We start from the raw sequence: 24,147 nt of genomic DNA, 5'->3' as shown, positions 1-24,147 counted from the left end.
AAAGTCCTCTTCACCCTGCGTAAAATGGTGCAGCTTTCTGGACCATTTAGAGAGTTAGTAACTTCTCTTCCCTGATGCCATTTTCTTTCTCATCCTCCTTCAAGCCTATCCTCATCCTTAAAAAACTTAAAACAGATTTTTTTGCCTCCATCTGCCAACCCATGACATGTCATGGACTTAAATCTGGCCATTTTAGAGTTCTTCAGGGCTGCTCTTCATCCCTCTGGGCCCCTTCCAAATCCCAAAGTTGGGTGAGACCCTTCGAGCTTGGCGATTTTGATGTCTCTGACCCCAATGCCACCTGTGTGCTTCTAGAGGCTGCTGTCTTGGTACCACGTCTACAAATACCCCCAAGACACTGGTTCAATTGTCTTTGACACCTATTTTGACATCTCTGACACCACATTTGGAGCTGCTTTTGTACCGCATCAGCCATGGAAGTAAGAAGACATTATTCAGGAGGCTAGAGAGAGACAGAGTAAACCCCTCTTTTAATTTGCAGCCTCTTGAGCCCAGAGGTTCACATGAACACAAGAACTCCTAGGCTCAGATTCAGATTATCTGGTTATGGCCAATCTGTATTTTATGCTGCACAAACAAATGATGGATGGAATGCTGAACACATCTAACATTCACCCCCAGTGAAGAGATCTGAGTTAAATCCATTGTTCTTTTGCTCACCATGCCACCCCAGTTGGGACCCAGCCATATGCAATTCAGTCTTGAACCTGCTCACACTCCCAGATCAGATCCTCCCTGGACCCACGACTGGGCATACCCATCCCATTTGCGCAAACAAATGATAGACAGAATCCTGAACAAATAACTCAGTCTTGGAGGCAGGAGTTCTTACTTTGCTGCAAAAAATAGCCTCAGAAATGATGACCTTACGGAAGAGGAGCACCGGCTACTATGCCCCAAAAGAGAGATGTGGACCTTAATCTGTTGGGTTCAATTACCTCATGAATCCTGTTGGCTCAGAATACCTGTTTGCAGGTGATGTCACTTCATTGGTGTCTGACAAGTGCCTCATGTGGCAATTACTGTACCATCAGTTGAGTGTCTTGGCTTGGGTGCAGATGTTCCTCTTTTTTCCCCAAGTATTGATTAGTTGTAGTTCTCTTTCAGTTCCATGGTGGGTGATTCGCAGTCCTCTGCAATCAAAGGCCACCATAGTTATAGATGTCTCTTCTTTGGGGCAGGAAATTATCTAGGGGACGTGACCGTGCAAGGCCATTGGTCTGTGTCCGAAAAAAGACTGCACCTTAAATGTGCGAGCATTAGGGCAGTTGGGCAGTATTGGGCCCTGCAGTACAAATCCTCTGAGACAACACTATCAATGCCCACTGTAAACCAGCAGTGTGAGATTGTTTTGTGGACTCAGTGCATGAAGAAATAGGACGTCATACTGTTGTGACTGTGGGCTTAGGCTAGGGGGCATTGTCCCAGTGCAGCTCAGAGGTAGGCCCTTTGAATGTGAAAGCAGATGTTCTGAGTGACCAGCCCCTCCAGTATTCTGAATAGGTGCTCTACGCCAATGTGAATAACATGATCTTCTCCCAGATTCAACTGCCCTTCATCAGTCTCTTTGCCACAATTCTAAACCGTAAATGCTCCAGTTTTGAATTCTGATTTCCCACCTTTGGGGTATGCATTCAAACTGAACTGGTCACAGGGACTACTTTATGCATTTCTTCCAATTGCACTGCTCTAGAAAGTTGTGCAGAAAGTGCCGGAGCCTAATGCCAAGCTGATCCTCATTGCCCTGGATTCGAAAAGGAGGATTTAACCTGCCTATAAGTTAGAACTTAGCATTTCGCCACCTCTTCTCATCCCAGACAAGATAGATCTGCTTGTGCAGCAGTATTGTTGGGTCTCCACCCGACCCTCAGATGCCCCAACTGCACGCATGGGGATTGAGCAGTTATTTGAATGCCAGAGGTACTGGATGTCAGCTTAGCTGCTCGGAAACCGTCCGCAGAGACTGTCTATTCTGGTTACTGGGATGAATTTGTTTCTTGGTGCCATAAGCCCTTTTGAGGCTCTTCTGTCTGACATCCAGTATTATTTGGCTAAGCTGGGTTTAATAGTTTCTAAAAGTCTGTCTTCCTGATCACCATTCTTTATTCTGATTATATCATGTGGTGGGTTTCTTGATAGATTTGTGTACATGTATCTACCTACACTCTTTATTGTAATGTTGTTTACAGAAACTTAATAATAACTTGTTTGTACCATGTGTAGCTGTGAACACATTCTTTGCACACTCCTGTTATCTACTGTTGGGTTTGGAATGCTGCAAACTGCTTTTCTTTGAAAAAGGAATTTCAGTTTATATCATGATACATGATTCTTCCACCTTGATACACACAATACACCTGCCACCTCAGATTATTCGGCCATCGGGTTCAAACATGTCCTTAAGTGCTGAGTTGCTCCACATTAATCACTGCAGGGCTGGGGCTTCATTGTGGAAAAACAGCGAGCACATCTTTCAACTGTAAACTACGTTGGGAGCTAATTGGAAGATGGGCCTGAGGTTTATGAGAAGGGCTAATTTAGAGTAGCATCAACATTTTAAATTTTGTTCATAGAGCAATACATTTTCATGGGTGGACAAGCATCATGTCCCAAAACTTTGTCTACTGCGGGACCACAACGAAAGAAAGTGAATAGCTTGTGATACATTTTGATCAAAGAAATCTTGGCACTGACATGATCGTAGATGGGCGTATTACTTAACACTCCGCAGAGTCACTATCCACCATGGTCATCAAAGGAGTCGACTCCTATGATGACAAGGTAGGCCTATCCAGTATCCCTGAAGCCAACAAGGGTCTGGTTACCCCATCCTCCTAAGCCACATGCACAGGTTTGGAATTCAAGGACCCGATCTCCATTGGATCTACTCCTTCTTAATGATCGAGCACAAGCTGTCAGTCTAGCACCTTTCTCCTCAGAAGCCCGGAATGTAATCTCCTAAGTTGCGCAAGGTTCATCGATCAGCCTTTCCCTCATCAAAGCATACTTGACCGCTCAAGCCAACATCATCCGTGCACACAACATCTTCTCCTACTCCAATGGCACTCAACTCATACTCTCCTTCTCAGACAAGACCCACACCACAAGAAACAAGTTCATCACCTGCTTGACCAAAATCGCTAACTGGATGAAAGCCAATTATCTGAAATCTACACCGACAAAACAAAAGTAGTGATCTTTGGCAAGAACGCCTCACCATGGGACTCTGAACTGGTAGCTGACTGAACTCACAATCACACCCACGCCCAGCAACCATGCCAGGAACATCGGAATAATTGAGCAGATGCTGAGTAATATTGTCAAATGTCTCTCAAGCAACAGTAGAAAAGCTGTCACTCACTCCCTAGTCACCAACAAGTTGGACTGTGGGAAGACCCTGTACACCAGCATCGCCACACAGCTCACGAGAAGACTACAAACTATCCAAAACTCCGCTACCTGACTCATCCTCAACCTTCCACAAAAAACTGACATCACATCACACCACACCTGAAGGAGTTCCACTGGCTCTGATACATAACGTGCTCATTTCAAACCTCTCAAAAACACATTCAACGCTCAATACATCTTAGACCGAGCCTACCTAAACAATCTTACCTCATTCCACCAACAGCCTAGAGACATCTGCTTTACAGGACTTCTACTTGCACACATCCCACTCATACACCGAACTTGATCAGAAGGACGGGCATTCACTTAAATCACTCCTAAATCGTGGAATGGCAACCCACTCCACATCAGAGCCTCCTCCCCTCTTCTTGAATTCCGCAAGAAGCTTAATATCTACCTTTTCAAATAACTAACCTACCGTACACATGACTAGATACACATTGCTGCTCAGCAGCAGGATACCCTCATGGGTGATGATGCTCATTACAAGGATGTGTAAAGTGTCCTCTCATAATTCTGACTCCAGTGAAGAATTTCCAGGGCCCTTCTCGAAATTTGCACAAAAGACTGGGACCACACCTCAGGCGGCTACTTGGTTTAGCCACCACAACTTCACTAAGCGCTGTGCAGACATGCACGCCAAGATGCACCAGTAGAACTAACTGTCTTAAAAAGCATGCTTCACATGTCTTCCTTTCCTGCTCACAACCCACCGCTTTAGGGGAGAGGCACTGCATATTAACCTATGTAAACGATCTACAAATGCTGAAAACTGAAACATATACTGACCAGTAACAAAGAGTATACAGTTCATAGTGCTATCGATCTGCATGCAGCCTACCCGTCTCCACGACTGCGAGTTCACAAACTCTTTTGCTACTTTCCACAATGTTTCTAAACCTTCCTATCTTCTTCATAGACATTACAATGCTTTGCATCTACACTCTTGCACTTTTAGCTCTTGTGCAAACAATCTGAGGTAGTCAGAAACCCCTGCACTGTGGGTTTCAGGGGTAGGCATTGCAAGTCACCTGGAAATCAGTACTCCTCGTTTGAAGAAAAACTATCTGTAATGTTTCTGGCTCTACACTTAATGGCAGGAGTGTGCAAAGCATGTAATTCTAAAGCGCTACAAACTGCAAAACCTATTGTTACCAGTAAGTACATTTTTCCTTCTCATTGCATCACTGTTTGAACCAATTCATAGTTATTCTATTCGCCTTCTAACCAACTAGACTCTTTCTAGTGTTGCTTACTTCGGCCCATAGTGGAGGAAAAATGCAACCTTATTAATCAGGCTGCTGGTTACCGATCTCTGCACTTGACCATTCTTACCACCAAAGGAAGTACCTTCCTCCAAATGGACCAGTCCATCATCCTTTCATCTTTCTGTTTTCAACCTCATCCCACCATGTAGGAGAATGAGAGGCTACAAAAGCTGGACCCTAGGCAAGCTGATTCCCACTTTGTTGTTAGGACATGGTCTGAGTGAGCAGATGTTACTTTTCAACGGTTGTGATGCAGTCAAGAAGGACAAAGTAGTGCTCAGGTGCACTATCTCACATCTTTTCATTCTTGGTATTAAAATCTGCTACACTTTGGCTAAAAAAGATCCCCTGGCTGACATTTATGCACTATCTATAAGGGCCATGGTATCTTCTCCTGGTCTTACCTGGGGTATTCCAGTGGTTGATAATTGCCAACTAGTCTCTAGGTCTTCTCTACATATATTTGCCAGCAATTATTGTCTGGTGAAAATGATGTGTAGTAATGGATACTATACTAGTGCGGTTGCATTATTTTGTTGGTTAATCTGTACAATTTTGTCCCTCTTCTTGATGGGTACCTCTTTAGTGCACTTTCATGAGGTGAGGAAATCACAAGAAGAAATATGTATTGGTAGAAAAAGTTGCTTACCTGCAATAATTATATTTCTGTTGGCCCCTGTATCTTCCTGAATTATCCCCACCAACCTCTCTCCCCCTTTTTGTGTTAGTACCATTTATTATAGGGATACAAGGTATACAATTATTCTTGTTTTTTATTATCTGCTCTTATTAAGCTTTCACCTAAAGCTTGTGGCAGGAGTTTCCATATGTAGACCAGTGTTGTACTGCTGGGACAGAACCACAAATGGAGTCATGAGATACAACCAGGTGGGGCTGGTGAACTATAACTTGAGGAAAATATTTTGGATCCAGTATGGGTCCTTGGAATGTTCTGAAAGTTATGAATGTGTGGAAAGATACAAAATCCACCAGAAATATTGCTACCAAAAGTAAGTTACTTTTTCTTTCCTTCCATGTAGCGATTACAGTGCTACCATCATAGGCAGGTGACTGCCATAAGATGCCAAGTGCAGCATTACATAACCATGTATACAATCCAAAGTCATATGCAGCCTTTTTTATGCAGCCAGTGTGCCCAGAAAAGCCTCATTGACTTATTGAAAAACCTCAAGTGCCACATAAACAAATCCAGGCGCTGCCTTGGATGCCCACTACATTAACTGTATTGCTTATGGTGCTCATGCAGAACAGTCACAGAATGTCTGATTTATTTCATGTATCACGTTGTTTCCACCTTATGAACCACTCCTGTGTTATATAATATACCCACATGATTTTGAACCTACAACTGCTCTTCGTCTTACTTTTCACTTAACATGCACGAGGCCTGAGGTGTAAGTAAGTTAGAAGCTACAAATCGGTTTGCCCAGAATCTACATTCTATAGATATACATATTTGGTTGCATGTTCTTGACCGGTCCTTTCGCTCTTGCCTTTTTGTTAGTGATGCTTCTAGGTTTACCCATCACCTTTTTAGTATAACCACACAAAGGATGCTGTCGTCATCAGCAGCACTGATACAAAATATGGAACCACAAGGGTGGCGATGAGTTTTCATCACTACTCTCTTCAGGACACATTCTACACCTTCCGCTATCTCCGTTATGGATACTAGATTCAGGATTTGTTTTTTGTTTTTTTATAGTGGTGCAGACAGTGTGCAAGGTAATAGTTTTTGATTGGATGCTCAAACTGGTAGCGAACAGAGCATTTAAATTGTTTGGGATGTCCACTGTACATTCCTATTAACCCTCTGATGCTGCCATATACTCTCTTTATGTAGAAGGCCGTAGTGACGCAGTGGGCACTCGATCATGTGTTCTGGTGGGTTTTCACTCCATAATTAACTTTGACAATTTTTATCCTCAAAAATGACGTCAAACATTTTCTGAGCGTTTTCAGTCGTACATCTGGTTTTTAGGTTAACCTGAAACTTAATGGCAGTCGAAGTGCTCCCAAAGAGATTTTTCCAACTCACTCTCTGTTTTCTGGGCATTTTGTCTTGACACAGTTGGCACGTGCCACCGTCCGTGACCCTAAAACAGGTGTGCTAACCGTTGCAAACTACAGGGTTTCCAAAAGGTAAGGTGATTATGTTTATTGCACTGCTCTTCTTCATGGGTTAGACAACCTGAGTGGGGTGGCAAAGCTTGCATGCTTTGGCTGTTAATGTTTTCGCTTGCCTGCATGCCTGCACACTCTAACCTACGTGGTCCTGGCGCGTGACGAAGCGCCCCACTATCTAGCAGTAGTACAGTTATGTCTTGAAATGGGAAACTTAATAGCTTGGACACTTGCACTTTATTTTATGTGTTCCTTGTTGTGTAATTAATGTGGAATTTGGGCATCTAAACACTAACAAGTAGAATGTTTGCCTATACAGTCTTATTAAAAAGTAAACCTATTTAACCTAAACACAGGAAAATAAAGTATTTGCTGAGATTGCTAATACAACATTAAATTGCTTTAAAATGATGTACGTGTTTCCAGTTGCTAGGGCGTTTTTCTTAAGATTGAACCGGAATTAAGTTTCTGTCTCATTGTAGTTCTTCAATGTAGGTTTTGTATTTTTTTAAAATACCATATTATATTGATATTTACAATAATACCCAGCTGCGTCCACTGAAATGTACACATTTGAGATAACAACCCACTTAATCTGATCACATGGCACCAACCACACCATATATTTATACAGGTACTCCAAAGTGAGCACACCACTTTCTCCATATCTTTGCATGCTTTTGAGGGCAATTCCGGGCTTCACATACAGGCCCTTCCTGGTGCACACACCAATCAACACCCTTTCGCTACACCTCTAGTCAGGGGGCCTACCGGCGCCTCCTGCAGCAGGCAATGTCCCAGTTTGGCCACAAGGGTTACCACACCAATAAAACTCCTCTCAGAACTAGAATCCCCAACACCTCACGAGGTCCCAGCGTAAAAGTGTGTTCCATGACCGCCGAAATTTCACTCCCTCCCAGAAGGGCAGTAGGTGTGGACAGGACCAGGTTATGTGAAAAAAGTCAGCTTTAGGTGCCGACAGCGTGCACATTACCCACCCACCGCACGGTTTTGTATTTTAAGTGCATGAAATTGTATGTATTTATTTTAGTACAGTTTTATGTAGCATAGCCCCCAGATCCTCACACGCGTAAGTGTGCTTTACAGGCAAGTCAGTGGGAATTCAGGCAACTAAAACATATGCAGGACTGGAAAATTAGCATTGAATAGGGCTCTAAGAAAAAAAAACAGCAATGGTACAAAGCACACAGTAACCCACTGTTAAAATGTTTGATCATGTTAAGACCTGGAACAGATAGGTTCCAATTAGGCTAAAATAGGAAGCAAGAAGGTAAGTGGCAGAATGTGGGCCCTTATACTTTTGTGCGTGTCATTGAAGAGCGATTCTTAGTTAAGTAGGTATGGGCTGGACCAAGGCTAGGAATTAAGACAGAATAATCAAGATGTTTACCATGTAATAACCTTATTAAAACAGGCATTAACCAGACAAAGATACATACTAGAACTTGGAGTCCTAAGTAAAGTGTCATTGTCTGGTGGTTATGTGCCAGGCTAAATGATCTGAAGTCAGCAGTGCAGAATGGCCATTTGAACTGGAAGTGTTCACCAGCCGATGCTTGCACCATTGCATCAAAAAAGGCTTCTTTTCATCTAGATTGATGATGACGACCGTTGGGAACTTGGCCGAAGTCTCTCTAAAGAGGAGAACTGCTAATGCAGTCGTAGGCTGGCAGCCAAATGTATTTTACGGTTTTACTATTTACATTTAAACGAACACCAAATATCTTCTGCCTTACGTAATAATGTAACAGCTTGAACTGGAGAACTTTTTCCATTTAATCTAACAGTGTGATCTATATTCTTGGCTCAAACATGAAGCCAAGAAGCCAATTGTTAGAGAATAAAAAATTCATAAAGACCAGATTGTTTTTTCAGCTTGTAATACGATTATGATCGTAATCTAAAGTTTTGGGAAAAGTTTGGCAAAACTCCCGTAGAGATGTGATAATCACTCAAATTTAAGGAGGGTGATCATAGATTCCTAGTTGGATCATAGTTCTTATGTTTGCATGGGCAGTAAAGCCCTGTAAACATGATTAATTATTTCTGTGGACAAAGAAAGTTTGACGAAAGCATTTTAAACTTTATTTGATTGGATATTTATTATTGTGTAATGAATTTCTAAGAAAAGCACACGTTTGAAACATTGATAAAGTATAATCTGGGATTGAACAGGCGGCCCAAAATCACTGCATTCTATCTGAAGGAATGATAAAATGTAGACATGGTAACCCTAGGAGGGCAAGATTTTCCATGCAGTTTATCTGTGGTGCACTAGTGGTGGTTTTATGAAAATAAACCAAAATGTTACTTTTTGTACAGTTTCGGGCAGAGAGATAATCTGTGGTCAAAGACTGAGAAGATATGAAATTAGCCACATGTTTTTTCTATTACAAATCGACCTTCTGAATGTTTGCTTCAAGGCACTAGGCATACTTCATAATTCACCTTCCTGTTGAATATGTTAGTTAAAAACAGTGTTTGTCTATGAATTACTGTATAGCATTGATGGCAGAAATTGTACGGATTTAATATTTGCAAAAGGGCTCAACTAAATATGAGATCGAGGTAGGATGAACGGACATAAGGTCTACAGGAAGAGATGGATTGGTCAGAAAGAAAGTTAAATGTCATGATAATCAACAGTGAGACATGCAGAATGTGAAAAGCGTCATCATGGTAAAATGGATCACCAATAAACAATCCAGCATTCTTCTATTATGCAGTACTTGTATACAGTCCCACTATGTCACCTAAATATGGATTAAGTTTGTCCCGGTAACAGTTGTTTTGGAATGCCTATTACAAAGTAATTTTAGGAACTTTAAAGGTTTACAAAATGTAAAGAATCCACGACAACACTCTGTTTTAATTGATACACCTTGTGTATAATCCAGATAATTATCAGTTCCATTTTCCCTGTCATATGTTTAGTCTACACGTTTGAGTCTACTACCTTTTTGTTGCAGGGGTGACAGGACTCCTTTATGGTAGTAAAACTAAAAAATATGCACCTTATTTATTTCTTGTACTTGGAAAAGACATTCATAATTATATCTGCTCCTTTGATCTCCCCTGTTACAGTCAATTGTTTGGGCCACCTTCTTGTTTCTTTCATGAACAGTTATTGCTGCTGACTGCACCTTCAAGAACTACAAGTGAAATGTTTTATGTGGGGTTGTAGATCTCTAACCTGTTTGAAGTTGTCAGGCTTGTGCCAGTAGGCTTTCCTGTACTTGCTGACATTACGTACACTGAATTCGCCCCTCTTGTTTATTTCACATCAGAAGTTTCTAACTTGACAGTATTTTATTCCTCTTTTACATGAAACTACTTTATAACAGCGCCAGTGACTTCAACAGTTTGTTGGCCCTGCTAACTCAGAGGATGATGGTGCAAGAGAAGCCAGTCCTCCTCCTCTCAGATTGGTTCCAAACCAGCTGTTGATATGCAGATCATGCTTGAAGACAGTTGTACTTTGAAGCTTAGTAAGAGTATGGCAGCTTTAACTCTGCCAGAAACCTTTCTGGTGGTGGGGTTTAGCCAGTAGGCTTCAAGCCAGAGAGGCAGGTCATAAGAGATTGATTACCACCTGATTATTTCATTGTTCATGTAAGCCTATTTTCGGTTATCATTCTCTGGAGAAGGTTGGTGACCATGACTAGGTTAACAGCTAATAATGGGTAAAATCAAGTAAAAAAGCCTGATTTTTTACGTTTTCTGTGCGAAATTTATGGAGGATAAAATGCTATTTACTGCTTTAATAATGATAGTTGAATTGAATTCCATATGTCCAACTTTAAGTCCCTAAGCCTTTTGTCTTTTCTGCACCTAGTCTGCATCTAGTTGTTTGAGCTTCATTAGGGTATGAGAGATCCCGCGATTCACTTGTGGACAAGACAAGAGTGAAACCAAAAAGTTCATACTGATTGAGTACATAATGAGTCGTTTTTTTATATTAAAAGTACTATTTAATGTAACTGGGTTATTCTTCCTACCGTCTTCTGTGCAGCAGTGTGTTACTTTTAAAGTAAACAAGAGAAAAATGTTCATCTGCCTCCAGCTTCCATGTGGTCCAATGCTATGCTGGCTAGTAGCAAACACAGAAATGCATCTCATGCTTAGAGGCCAGTGCATCAGTATAAACTGCACTAAGTTCACATAATCTAGTGCTGCTGCATGAGGAAAATTGCAGAATTGATAACTGTTGATGAAACCCACAAATGTGATATTTCATAAGACATGATGTCACATATATATTTTAGGAAAGATCACACAACTTGTTTAACCCTCATCTAACATGCACCCAACTTTTCATGTGTTTGAGAATTAAAGTTAGTCTGATGCAAATTAGCCTTGTAGGAAAAGTGCAGTCTACTTCACTCCTTTAGCTTGCCCAGGAAAACTACTTTACTGATAAAGCCAGTGAAAAGACATGTGACCTTACCTAAAACAGCCAGCCTCTTTGGCCCCAAGCCCAGCATGAGGGTGATTCGCTCTGCCTCACTACATGATATTTCTTTAAAGTACAGCAACACTGGAAACAGCAGACTGACGATCTCTTATCGTAATGTTTCAGAAATGTCAGTACGCATGGAGTAGTGTTCATACTAGCAAAAAACAAAAATGTGGAAACCATTAGATGGCAAGATAGTGCCCAGGATGCAAATCTTTAATGGATAGCAATGTGAAAAATTATTGTTACACCTTGCAGTCTTTTTCCTCCCTACGGTGTTCCGACAAGGTTAGTCCAGAGTGCCTTTTGGCATAGCATAGCTCTGAATGTGATCTCTAATGCCACACTCTCTTTGTGAACACTATTTTTTTCTACAGCCCATAGACTCCAGCCCTAGTTCTCTGCTTTTTCAGGTTAGGCTTTGCAATGTTTTTGTCTCGAATGGCAGATACTTTTGTTGAAGGCTGGTGTCCCATTTCTGTTTTTGAATACTTGGTAATATTCCCCATGGTCGGAAGAAACAAGACCTGTTTGGGTACAGTGACTGATGCTGTTTAAACCATCACCACTCTCTGTAATTGTTATGTTAACTCAATCCACCCGCGAATCAAATAATCTCACCTCTGCAGTTCGCATGGTTTTGTAGAACTTTCCATTTGGCACTGCCCACTGCTGTTGTAGAGCGGGCCTTGTTGCCATATTAGTAATAATGGATATTCCAACAGATAGATGGTGCTCTCACTAAAGGAATGTTTACGCATGACTCACGTTCATGATTCCTGTTGTTTACTGCTGCACTTCCTATTATGATTGGAGTGTCGTAATATAATTTCATTTTGCCTGCAAACAATGACACTGGTAAGGCATTCGTTATACAATTGCCCTACCTTTAATATCACCAAAGGTCTCTTCGAAAGGGGCGTGGCCTGATAGCATGGCCGGCTAGACGTGTTCCTGTGCTGGTCCGGCCACGAGTGGTGTTTACCCTACAAAATCCTGACGATATGTTACCCTAAGTAATATATATTTGCACCGGAACCCTCCCTGGATGTCGTGGTGCCCGGTAGAGTCAGCCTGTAGTGAGGGTCTGCTGGTACGAGCCGCGGCAAAACTCAGGGGAACTCTGATCCCCGTAATGGCGGCCGCCGTCGCAAATTGAGGGAAGAGACTCGGTGGACCGCGCATGCGGCCCTGGACCCCCGGAATCCCGACGAGTGGCTGGCGCACCACTAAGACCCCAGGAAGAGGGATACACCGAGAAATTACCGAGCGGCGGGGTCAGCAGAGCGAGATCGGCAGGCAGGCCTCCGTAGACTGGGGACGAAAGCCAGGAAAGCCCGGGGTGGTGTGGCCTACTTGCGTGCGGTGAGCGGCGAGGATCCCGGCTACTCTCCAGGCCGGGTGCTGGTGGCCTCCCCGCGGCACGGAGTGATGGGCGCTAATCCTGATCGGAAAAACCCCCGGGGCCTCGGTGAGTGGATCCGCTGCGAGGCCCCAGGAGGGGGGAAGCCAGCCAAGTGGGAGGAGACGGCAGGCGGGGCCCCGTAGCCAGGAAGAGGAATCTACGCGAGGCCGCGGCAGTGCGGCCTTCCTGCATCCTGTCGGTCTGGGCCTACTAACAAGAAAAAAGTCCGCCTGGGGGCCAGGCGGCGGGAGGGTGGTGCCTGGGACCTGCATTTAGAGCCTGATAGTGGAGTATTGCAGCCCCACATGCCCGCATGAACTGACTTGCCTCACGGTATTTCTGCCCTAATCCATCTGCAGGCCAGTGACAGGTCTTGCAGGAAGGTGATGGGACCTACCTGGGTGACGGTCGGTGAGTGGTTTATCTGAAGCCAAAAAACAGTGGTGCACAGAACCGGAGGCCGGGGGCTGCACCCTACTCTGGACCACTTGCTTACAGTGCACTGAGAGGGACATCTCACTGTGAAAAGTCTGCGGCGCGAGCCACCCTGCCTTGGACCACACTGACCATAGTGAATAGGGAAGGCTATCCCCATAATAGAGGACCTCTAGTGCTACATCCTGAATTGCAACACAATCTACTATAGTGCACGGAGAAGGCTACCCCTACGGCGGGATACTTGCAGCGTGGGATAATTCACTCCGGACCACACCGATTACAATATGCTGAGAGGGATAATTCCCAGAACAGCAGGCACAAGAGAACCTTGGACCCCCCCCTTTCTCACCGCGAGATCCCGGAGGTGCAGAAGATGTGGACCATACCCTGACACAGGTGGCAGTGGGTGCCGCCAGCTATCGGACAGCCGCAGGGGTCCTTTCTAACCTACAGGACCAGGAACACTGCTGAGTGGGTGAGGAGAAGACGGATTGCGCCCCCACGTGTGGAGTCCACCCGTCCTGACTACGCAGGGTATGCCTTCGGGGTCCATCACCTAGCCATAGTGGAAATGGGGAGACAGCAGCGACCAATGACCATGACACCAGCGCCGGCAACGAGGAGACAGCCCTACCCAGGGCCCTCGGGGAGAAAACAGAATGGAGACCCACCACATGCGGAGGGCCGCTCTCGCCGGAGCAACATACGAGTCCTCAACTTACCGGAAGGTGTGGAGGGGGTAGACCCCATACGCTATATAGAGAATTGGATTAAAACTTTCACAAAGGCCCAGGACCTATCACCATTCTTTTCGGTTGAGAGAGCGCACAGGGTTCCAGCCCGGAAGCCACCCGCGGGTTCCCCACTCAGGCCATTTTTGCTCAAACTGCTACATTATCAAGACCGGGACGCGGTACTGCGAGCAGCTAGACAAGCGAGAACAGTCAGAGTGGAGGACAAACACGTAATGCTGTTCCCAGATTATTCCCAGGCAGTACAACGTCAGCGGAGCCACATTCCTTGCGGTGAAACAAACCCTACATCATAACAACGTGCAGTATGCGCTCCTCTTCCCAGCCGCCTAAAAATTATTCACGAAGGATCTACGCACTTCTTCACAGACCCAGCAGAGGCGAGAAATTGGTTGGAGCAACACGGCGATGACCTGCCTGAACGCAGAGCCACGCCACATCATGGACTCCCCAATAAGCGGCGACTGCGCTCTGAACGGGACGCCCTTACACAGCTGAATCGTCCGTCCATCCCCGGCATCAGAAATTCCCCGGATCTGGAACAAATAATAGCGGACCGAAGAAGAGCCTTGCAAGCGGCGGCGGAGGCCCGACGCACGGCAGATAGCTCGGAGGGAGAATGTGGCCCACATATCTTCACGTCAGAGGAGGAAGAACACAAGACACTCACACCTCCAGAGAGAGCTCAGTCTCACCACCACTGGTGACCCCACAAACTGCTGACACGCTGATATGAACCACGACATGACGGCGACTTGGTAAGAGCAAGATATTCCATGCAGATGGCCACCGGCAAGCATCACGAACCAAAGATGAAGGTAATGGCAGGTGCGAACACACTCACAGATACACCTTGAAGGGGGTAGCCAGAACATTGACCACCAGTGGCGACGCCAAAATGCCCCCCCCCGCATGAAACAAACTAGACACAGCACGAGATGTACACTGCGAACTTATTGTGTCGAGGAATAGGCCCCTTATCTTAGGAATGTTTCCCGAAAGTTGTTTTTATGTTCCCCCTTCCCCATCACTTTCCTGGTACTCTTGCGGGAGCAAACAGCTGGACTGATGTCGGGTGTGTGGAGGGTGGCTGGGCGGGCGGGGTAGGCCCTGGCCATGTGGTGGAGCAGGATAGAAAGGAGGCATATGTAAGTAATCACAGACATGACGAGAGTCCCTAACATGGACATTACATTTGTTACACTAAACGTGAGGGGACTGCACACGGCAAGCAAATGCTACGCAGTGTATGCCTATCTAAAGAGACAGCAGGCACACATAGCCCTATTACAAGAGACTCATCTGACGACATTGGAGGTCGAACGATTACAGAGGAAATGGAGAGGCACCACTTGTGCCACTGGGTACTCAGCGTTGGCTAGAGGGACATTGATTTGGATCAGGCCATGTACCACCTTTAAGGAACAGGTAAGGGTGGTGGATAAGGAAGGGCGATACGTGCTGATAGAGGGACTCTTGGACGGGCAATCGGTATTGATAGGCAGTATATATGCCCCTAATGTGGAGCAAGACGTGTTCTGGAGCCGCCTCACGAAAATATTAGCTCAACACTCCCTGGATATTAGGTGGAGATTACAACTGTGTCTTAGACACAGACTTGGACTGCTCCCGCCCCCCACCGGCACATTCACCACTCTATAGACAAACAGAACTCTTCAACATATGGGTAAAATACTGGGCATTGATAGATGCATGGAGGGCACAACACCCCACCACTAAACTGTATTTGGAAGACAGTGTGAAATAAAGGAACTCAGGCAGATGAAAAAGAGAAAATGTGAAACCGAGCGAGAGAGGGGGACCTTATCATTTCACTCCATTCCCCATGATCTACGGTGGGCGCCTAGACAGATTTTTATGCTCGGCAGCCTTACACTCCGAAGTACAACACACAGATTATTTGGGGAGGGTGCTATCAGATCAAAATGCCCACTCACTGACCCTTATGTGGAGACCGCCTCACACCCCAGTACCCACATGGAAGCTACTCCGGGAATTTCTCACAGATCAGGCCTTTACACATGATCACGGGGAACACTTACAGGAACACTTCACAATAAACGCGGGAACAGCATCCTCACGACTCTTAGAGTGGGATATACACAAAGTGGTGGCAAGGGGTCACTGTATACAGCAAATAGTGGGTGTGCGCAAAATACTTTAGAAGGCGCTACTTGACACGGAATGCACCCTAGCAACTCTACTGAAAAGGGAGGACCGTGGCGAGACCACCCCGGAACGAGTAGCCGAATACCAAAACAAGATACGCGGAAACACTAAGGGACCTCCGCAAATATCATTTCAAAGTATACGCTGCCAGGGTACACCGGGAGGGCAACAGGGGAGGGACACTTCTGGCCTTACTTGCTAAGCAGGACCCCGACCTGAAACCAGTCACGGAAGTGAAGGATCAAACCGGACGGCTCCAGACCTCCCAACCTGAGATCTTACAAGTCTTCCACACATATTATTCCAGCATTTACCAGGCCCCGCGGCACAGCTCCAATGGCTATCGTATTGGACAGTGGGACAGTGGGACGCCACATAGGGGAGACAATCACTATGGAGGGCCTCATGCCGCAACCGGCAATCCAAAGAATGCTGCTGCCGGGTACTAAACCCTTACGCACGAGGCCAATACAGGTGTCCATAGCCCGCACCTGTATGATGAGAATACATCATATGTCTAAAACATGGCCACCATACTCGCCCCTACTACCGTTGGTGGGCTTTCCAAAAGGGGACACGTACTACACACCGGGTGCGCTCCAGGTATGGACAGATCTGGCAGTTACAGAGGTAGAATCATTCTTTGAGGAGGGGCAGCTGAAGACATACGACCAGATGATGGAACAGTACGATCTCCCACCCGGGCAATTTTTAATGCACAGGCAGATACTAGATAGCAGCCGTAGGTACTGGAAACCTAACGCTGGGGAACCTCCAACACACCCAGTGTTCCACACAATATTACACATGGTCACTTGGCTTTGTAAGGCAGTGCGTGAGCTGATCCTCCCATCCCTTCAGCCCTTGCGTCAAAAATGGGAAACAGACATAGGCAGGGTAGTCCATGACAAAGAATGGAACACAACCCTGGAATACCCCAAAAAAGTCTCCAGAAATGAGCGATTCCGAAATATACAGTTTAATATCCTCCACAGAGCCTACCTCACACCGCACCGCCCACACCAATTCTTCCCAGATACACACTTTGCATGCCCTCGCTGTCAAGCCCCAGCAGCAGACTTCAAATACATGTTCTGGGACTGCCCCATACTCAATGGTTTTTGGGACAGGGTACATCGGACACTCACGGGAGTCACTAACATCACGACTATGTCCACATGGGAGGCATGTGTGCTCGGGATTTTCCGCAGGCGGAAAACCGAGAAAGTACAATACAGATTTAAGTCCCTAGCCATCCTCTTGGCAAAAAGGGGAATAGCCATGCACTGGAGGTCCCCTACAGGGCCTCCGGAAGCAGCCTGGGTAGGCGCCATGAACAAATGGGGAAAAGCTGAGGAAGAGACACTCCGGGAGGAAGAATTGAAGGGAATCCGCAAACACCCTATTTCTTTAGAGTGGGCACAATTAATGCACAAATTTACACAGGCAACAAACCCACCAGAGACACCCGCGGCCTCACAGTCCCGGACCGAGCCGGCCACTCCAGCCCCCTGTACCTCAGAGACGCCACGACAAAATCCGCCACCCCGGACCCAATCAGGAGTGGTACCCACATAGAGTGGCCACCCCTCGGTAGAGTAGGGACTGCTGCAAGGACTCGAGTCCACGGCCCCCACCGCCCCGCGCACGCTACCGCTTCTCCACCCGTCACCGAAGTAGGAATCCAGGGATAAGAGAAATCCCATCAAAGCACAGTTGGAAAACCCCCGCTCCCCTTTAGTTCCTCCCTTCCTATGGTTTGCTCCAATAGTTAGAAAAGATAGCAAGTTTAAACTGGAAGGGCCCCCCCCCCGCCCGAGATTTATTGGTAACGCATACGGACAAGGTTGATACGACAACACCAAGGGATACACATCACGCCGACCCCGTCAGGTACACCCAGGACGACAGATTACACCTACAAGTGACGCAGGGTCGTTATTGTGCTAAGAGGGGTGGGTTACTTTCCCCCGACAGGTCTTTATTATTTTGAGGTATACAACATTAACGCTGCAGGAATATGATGTATGTAACACTGGGCCACACAATTCCAGAACGGTCGGACAACATAATGCTCATGTTTGAGAATGTATACCTAGTTTTTCTTGTTATTGTGTCTCCACAGCATCGCACTAATGTACTGAACTATAACTGTCAGAATGAATGCAGAAAACCCAATAAACAAATTTAAACAAAAAAAAGTCTGTTTTCGAAAATGTAGTATTTGATTTACTTATGAATGAAATGCACGGTCTGATTTTACCCTGGTGACACTATGACCCAGGTGGCCAGACTGTTTTGTTTTAGATAGGTTACTTTTGTAAGGTAGCAGGTATACAGCAGGCCCAATAATGCTGAGTAGTGGTTTGGGCCAATTGTGTGCACTCATCTTTCAGACAGACGGTTTTCACTTAACTTCATATTCTGCATCATTTTAGCTTATTCTTTGTTTTTTCACTACTGTTCATACTAGTTTTGAGTATCTTTGTTCGTTTCTATTTTCACTTGCGTGTGCTATACTCATCATTTGGGTCTGTTACCATTACATTTTGATTTTCAAGTGTCTCAGTTTCTTTGACCTCTCACATCAATGTGTGTTTTGTTATTACATGTTGAATACGTTCAATAAGAAATATCACTTATGAGCACCATATTTGCAGAGTGGCTGACATTATTTGCTCTGCAATGTCAATGACGTAAAACAAATCAGTGTAAAACAAGGAAATGATTGACATAACATGAACTCCAGCAGCTATCTACACTGACTAGGACACTTTGTTGCAGGTCTCTAACTTCGCAAGAGGAGATCTCTTGTTAAACTGTTCAATGAGAGACATAGCATGTAATGTGAAGTGACAAACATGATGCTTTCCTATAGTGGTTGTACATCTCTTTTCCTTTCTGTTCAGTGCCTGGTTGGAAGAATACGATGATCCTGTGGTTGCTCGAGTGAATCGACGAATGCAAGCCATTACAGGATTAACCGTCAAGACTGCCGAATTACTTCAGGTACTTAAATAATTCATCTCAACAAGCGCTATGGAACTCTAATAGAGGCTATATCAACTTGGAAATATTAGTCATAAGTGCACATACTGGTTTAATAAAATAATGCATTCAGTGAAAACGCTTATAACTAACACACTGGAAGTGAGATTTACAACACCTTTTTCATGTACAAGTGTAACGTACATGTGAAAAATTGCTGAATATGCATGTAAACTCTGGCATTACACGACCACCGGTATTTTAATGTCTGGGCTGTATTAAAATAAGCAAAATCAACTAAAGTCTGTATTTTTAGTCCTTATCTGTATGTACTCCAAACAATAAAAATAAATTTAAAAAAACACTTTAAAATGTGTTCTAGAACTGCGTTAACTATCCCTGACTAATATAAAAAGGGTAAATACAGACAGAAAAGTCATGTTACGAATGAATTTTATCGATTTCATTTATAGTCCTAGTTAGTATCATGCCCAGGCCTTCGAACACTCTTAAAACTAAACAAATTGTCAATATATATATATATATATATATATATATATATATATATATATATATATATATATATATATATATATATATATAAATATTGTTTAAAAGTGGCAAACTAGTGTCAGTATCTGCAGATATTTAAATGCTGGAAGTGCAGATGTTTCTGCTGTTTAGGCACCTGTATGGTAGGAAGGTGGATGTCTCCACTGGAGTTGGCACGACAAATTGCGATGGCACTCGGAGTGGGGATTCTTGAGCATTTACAACACTTTCCCCGCACCTTTCGATACTTCTAAACAGAAACCTAAATTGATCAGACAGAAGTGTTGCAGTAATTGTGAGAAATTGCCTACTTTACCCAGTTGTTGCCAGTAGAGGGATGGGAACAATCGGATTGAATATCATCATGTTCTTTTTTTTTTTTTTTTTTTTTTAACAAGTCTTTATTGAGTTTTTTAACTTTTTTTTTTTTACATCACGGTTGCCCCCCCCCTGAAACCCCTACTCCCGGTACAGGTAACAATTTGAAATTTGAAAAATAGCAATTAAAGAATGAAAAATTATAAAGAAAAATAGGAAAATACAGGCTTTGAAGAATAAGAAGAATATAAAAATAAAATTAAAAAAAACACATCGTTACATTCCTAACAAACTCGATACATCTCGATTACATTATTGATCTCTGCTGGGCTCGCTAGCCATAATCTAACTGGGTCCCAAATTTTTAATCCCTTTATTTTCTTCTTGATACCTTTCCGGCTGTAAATGGCAATTTCAAGATTATATGTAGCTGAGAAGCGCATCCGCCACTGTTGAAATGTGGGTGGATATTGATCCAGCCATGCGGAAGTCAAACAGATTCTTAAGACCGCCATAGCAATATATATGAGTCCCTGCATGGCAATAGGTCTGATAACTTTATCTACCCCTGACATGATTTCTGCTGTGCTGATCTCTATATTGACTTCGAATATTTCAGATAGGAAATTAGAGATTTCTCGTTTAATATTATCTAATGTATGACATGTATCCAGCATATGTATCAGATCGGCTTTAGGCCTATTGCATCTGGGGCAGAGTCCCCTTCCCCTCCCCCATTTTTAATTTTTTTTGGGTGTATAATAAAGGTCGAAAAAAGTTTTGTAGAACTGAGCTTGTAGCTTGGTGGACATTAGAATAGAACTGGATAGTTCGAGTGCTTTGTGGGCTAGATCCTCTGTAATATCGATCCTATTTTGCCAATTATTTGCATTTTTATCCACATCGTCTGGTAGTACAGCAATTAGGTCTTTATAAATGTCTCCAATTTTTACCCTGGCCGAGCTGACCACAGTGTTAATTGTGGGGATTTTCTTAAAACAACCATTGGGTCCCCCCTTTTTGAGAATAAAATCTCTTGATTGTAAAAACTTTAAAAAATCATGCGAATTCAGCCCGTATTTTTTTTTTAACGATTCAAATGAGCAAAAACCCGTGGAATCGTAAAATGAGCCAAGTTGCGAGATTCCTAAACTAACCCATCGCCGCATACAGGAATCCAAAAAAATTTCAGGCAGATTGGTATTGTTTTCTATCGGAGTATAAAATGAAAACCTGCCGATCGCCAGATGTTTCCGAACCATGTTCGAAACTGTGTAAATACCCTTGAGTGTTTTAAATCGCTCTTTTTTTAGATGGCATTCATAAGGTAGTTTCCAAAGGTGGTTATTGGCGTTATTACCCAAGATTAGTTCCTGTGGAGTTGGAACCGGACAACTGGGTGTTGAGTCTTGTTTGGGGATTAACAGTAAACAACTGTATTTGATGGTTGTAGCCCACCAATAGAATTTGAAATTAGGGAGGACTAGGCCACCTCTATCCCTTGAATGTGTGATATGCTTATAGGCTCTTCGTGTTTTCCCATAGCCCAAAACAAAGCGAGATAGCATATTATCTATTTCATTAAAAAGTGATATGTCAAAGTTAAGACAGATTGCCCGGAAGAAGTACAAACATTTGGGCAGAAAAACCATTTTAATGAGATTGCATCTTCCGATTATTGTTAAATGCAGGTTGTGAAGTCTCAATAAGGGTTTATTTGTCTGTTTCAATAAAGGGTCTAGGTTCAGGGCCACTAGTTTATTCAGATCGGATGTAATATTAACGCCGAGATATAATGCATTATCAGTAACTCTTGCATCGTCCACACTGATGTTATTATTTATTACAATCTGGGTTTTAGTTTGATTTAATTTGTATCCTGAAATCTCCCCGAACCTTTTATCAAAGAGAGTTATCACCCTCTGGACGTGATCTGTGGTTGATCTTCCAGGGACGAACCCGTGTTGTCTAGCAGATACAATTTTATGAATTAAAGGTGCCAATCTGCTTGCTAACAGTTTGGAATATATTTTAGAGTCGTTGTTAATTAGGGTAATAGGACGGTATGTGCCTAGTTCTGTCAGATCTTTATTTTTTTGGGGGAATACTACAATTTTTGCACATGCCCAAGAAGCCGGAGGATTTCCATTCATGAAGAGTTAGGATGTCTTTGACTGAGCTACTGAATCTGACATAAAATTCCACGGAAATACCATCTAGACCTGATGCCTTGCCAGATGGAAGACTGCGTATGGATAGTAAAATTTCTATCCAGTCTGGAGTTTCAGCGAGAATTCCCTCATCAGCTTTGGATAGGCAGGGCCTTATATCCGAAATTAGATACTCATCGATTTTATCTTGCTTAATATCTGTTTCAGAATAAAGCTCTGCATAATATCTCCTAAAGGCATCCCTAATATCGTTTGTATCGTGAGTTAGGCCGAGAACTGGGTCTCTTATAGCTTTGATCGTATTTTTTGAATTTTGTTCTCTTACACTAATAGCTAATTGGTGCCCTACCTGTTCGCTCCATTCATAGATTTTTTCCCTATTCGCTGTAGCTTTGAGGATTGCTTTACGAGTGAATATTTCAGATATTACGTTTTTTGCTATCGCTACATCTCTAATTGCCTCTTCAATGTTGTTCCCCCCTTGAAGTAGTCTAATTAGATCTTCTTCTTTCCTGGCCAAATTCTCCTCTAGATCTTTTAAGTTTTGTTTGGCTTTTTTGTTATTTTGGATAGAAAATCTGAGGGTTTCCCCCCTTATTCCTGCCTTTAATGAGTCCCAGAACACCTCTAGGGGGGCGCTACCCATGTTGAAACTTAAAAATTCTGGGATCCATTGATCCATACGAGTACAATATTGATCGTTGGTTAGCAGAGCTCTTTCAAAGGTCCAGTTACTGCGATCAGATTTAATAATGTCAATATCAAAACTCATAAGTAGAGGATTATGGCCAGAAAAAACCCTCGGCAGCCTATTTATAGAGCATTTGGATAGAATTACATTGGAGATGAACATGTTTTCCAATCTAGCCAGTTTGCGATGGGGGTGGGAAAAAAAAGTATATCCAGGGTTTTGCGGTGTTTTCATCTCCCAACAATCTACCAGCCCATGAACATGACAGAGTTCCACCAAGGCCTGGTATGTTCTAGGTTTCCGGCCTTGATATTTAAATGTTAGTTCCGAAAGCCAAGTTGGCGGGAGATTGATGTTAATATCCCCGCACATGATAATAGGAACGGGCCAGTGTGCTAATTTGTTAGATAGAAACTGTAACAGTGTTGGATCGTCTGTCATGTTGCCATAGATTGAAGAGACAGTAAATTTTTTTCCAGTTGTACATTGACACTCTGTAATAGCCCATCTACCAGATGGATCTGAAGCTGATCTTAAAAAACTCAAACTCCCACCTCGCGCTAAAATAGCTACCCCATGAGTTTTATTTGGTTAGGTGGCGGCGACGACAACTCTATATCCCAGGTCTTTAAACAGATGTCTTTGTGACCCCTCGATATGTGTTTCCTGAAGACATATTATTTCTGCCCCTAGTGAATGTAGACCTAATGCTAATCTTTGCCTTTTTTTGATATCATTGAGCCCACATATATTCATAGTTAGTATTCTCAATTTAGCCATTTATTTTATAGATTTGGTGTACTTCTATAGTTAAATCTTTTTTGGTCATATGACAGTGTGCTCTTCTTGTCCTATATCTAAGCCTGATCATAAATTCCACCCTTTCAATTTGCCTGTACCGATGCCCCCTTCCCCCTCCCCCGTCTTCCCCACAACAGCTAAAACCCCCCCCTCCCCCCTCCATCTAATGGGGCTACCTGTTGCCCGTGGGCCCAGGTTGTGGGCATCTCGCAGATCCTTCGGAAGTAGGTGTCTCTAAGCCCTGACCCCTGTAACTTCTGAAGAGCTGATTGATCCTAGTCGGTGATTTTATTCAACAACTATCAGTTATAGGCATTTAATTATTTCACTATAATACTACCTGTCAACCCACTTTTTCAAGGAGATTCTCAACTCTCCCTCTCTACCTATGTCTCGACTCATTGACTGCAAACATATGGTCTCTATTTGTTGTGTTTCTTCCCTTTGGAAAGATTTTCTTTATCTTTACTGTGGTCGGAGATCTCTTCCAAATAGGATTGCGCTTGAATTTCACTGGAG

General features: G+C 43.7%; 1 protein-coding gene across 4 annotated transcripts in view; it reads left to right on the top strand.

Annotated features, from left to right (window-relative positions):
- The window catches only part of P4HA2 (prolyl 4-hydroxylase subunit alpha 2), a 285,306-nt gene that overhangs the window by 204,839 nt on the left and 56,320 nt on the right, over positions 1-24,147 (top strand). For all 4 annotated transcript variants that reach the window (XM_078653103.1, XM_078653102.1, XM_078653104.1 and 1 more), the window contains 2 exons: positions 6,793-6,863; positions 19,017-19,116. In XM_078653103.1, the coding sequence (XP_078509229.1) occupies positions 6,793-6,863; positions 19,017-19,116 (171 nt within the window). The remainder of the gene's footprint in view (positions 1-6,792; positions 6,864-19,016; positions 19,117-24,147) is intronic.

The sequence above is a fragment of the Lissotriton helveticus genome, chromosome 7, assembly GCF_964261635.1.
Source record: "Lissotriton helveticus chromosome 7, aLisHel1.1, whole genome shotgun sequence".
NCBI classification, from domain to species: Eukaryota; Metazoa; Chordata; class Amphibia; order Caudata; family Salamandridae; genus Lissotriton; species Lissotriton helveticus.
This window is presented reverse-complemented; position numbering and strand designations above follow the sequence as displayed.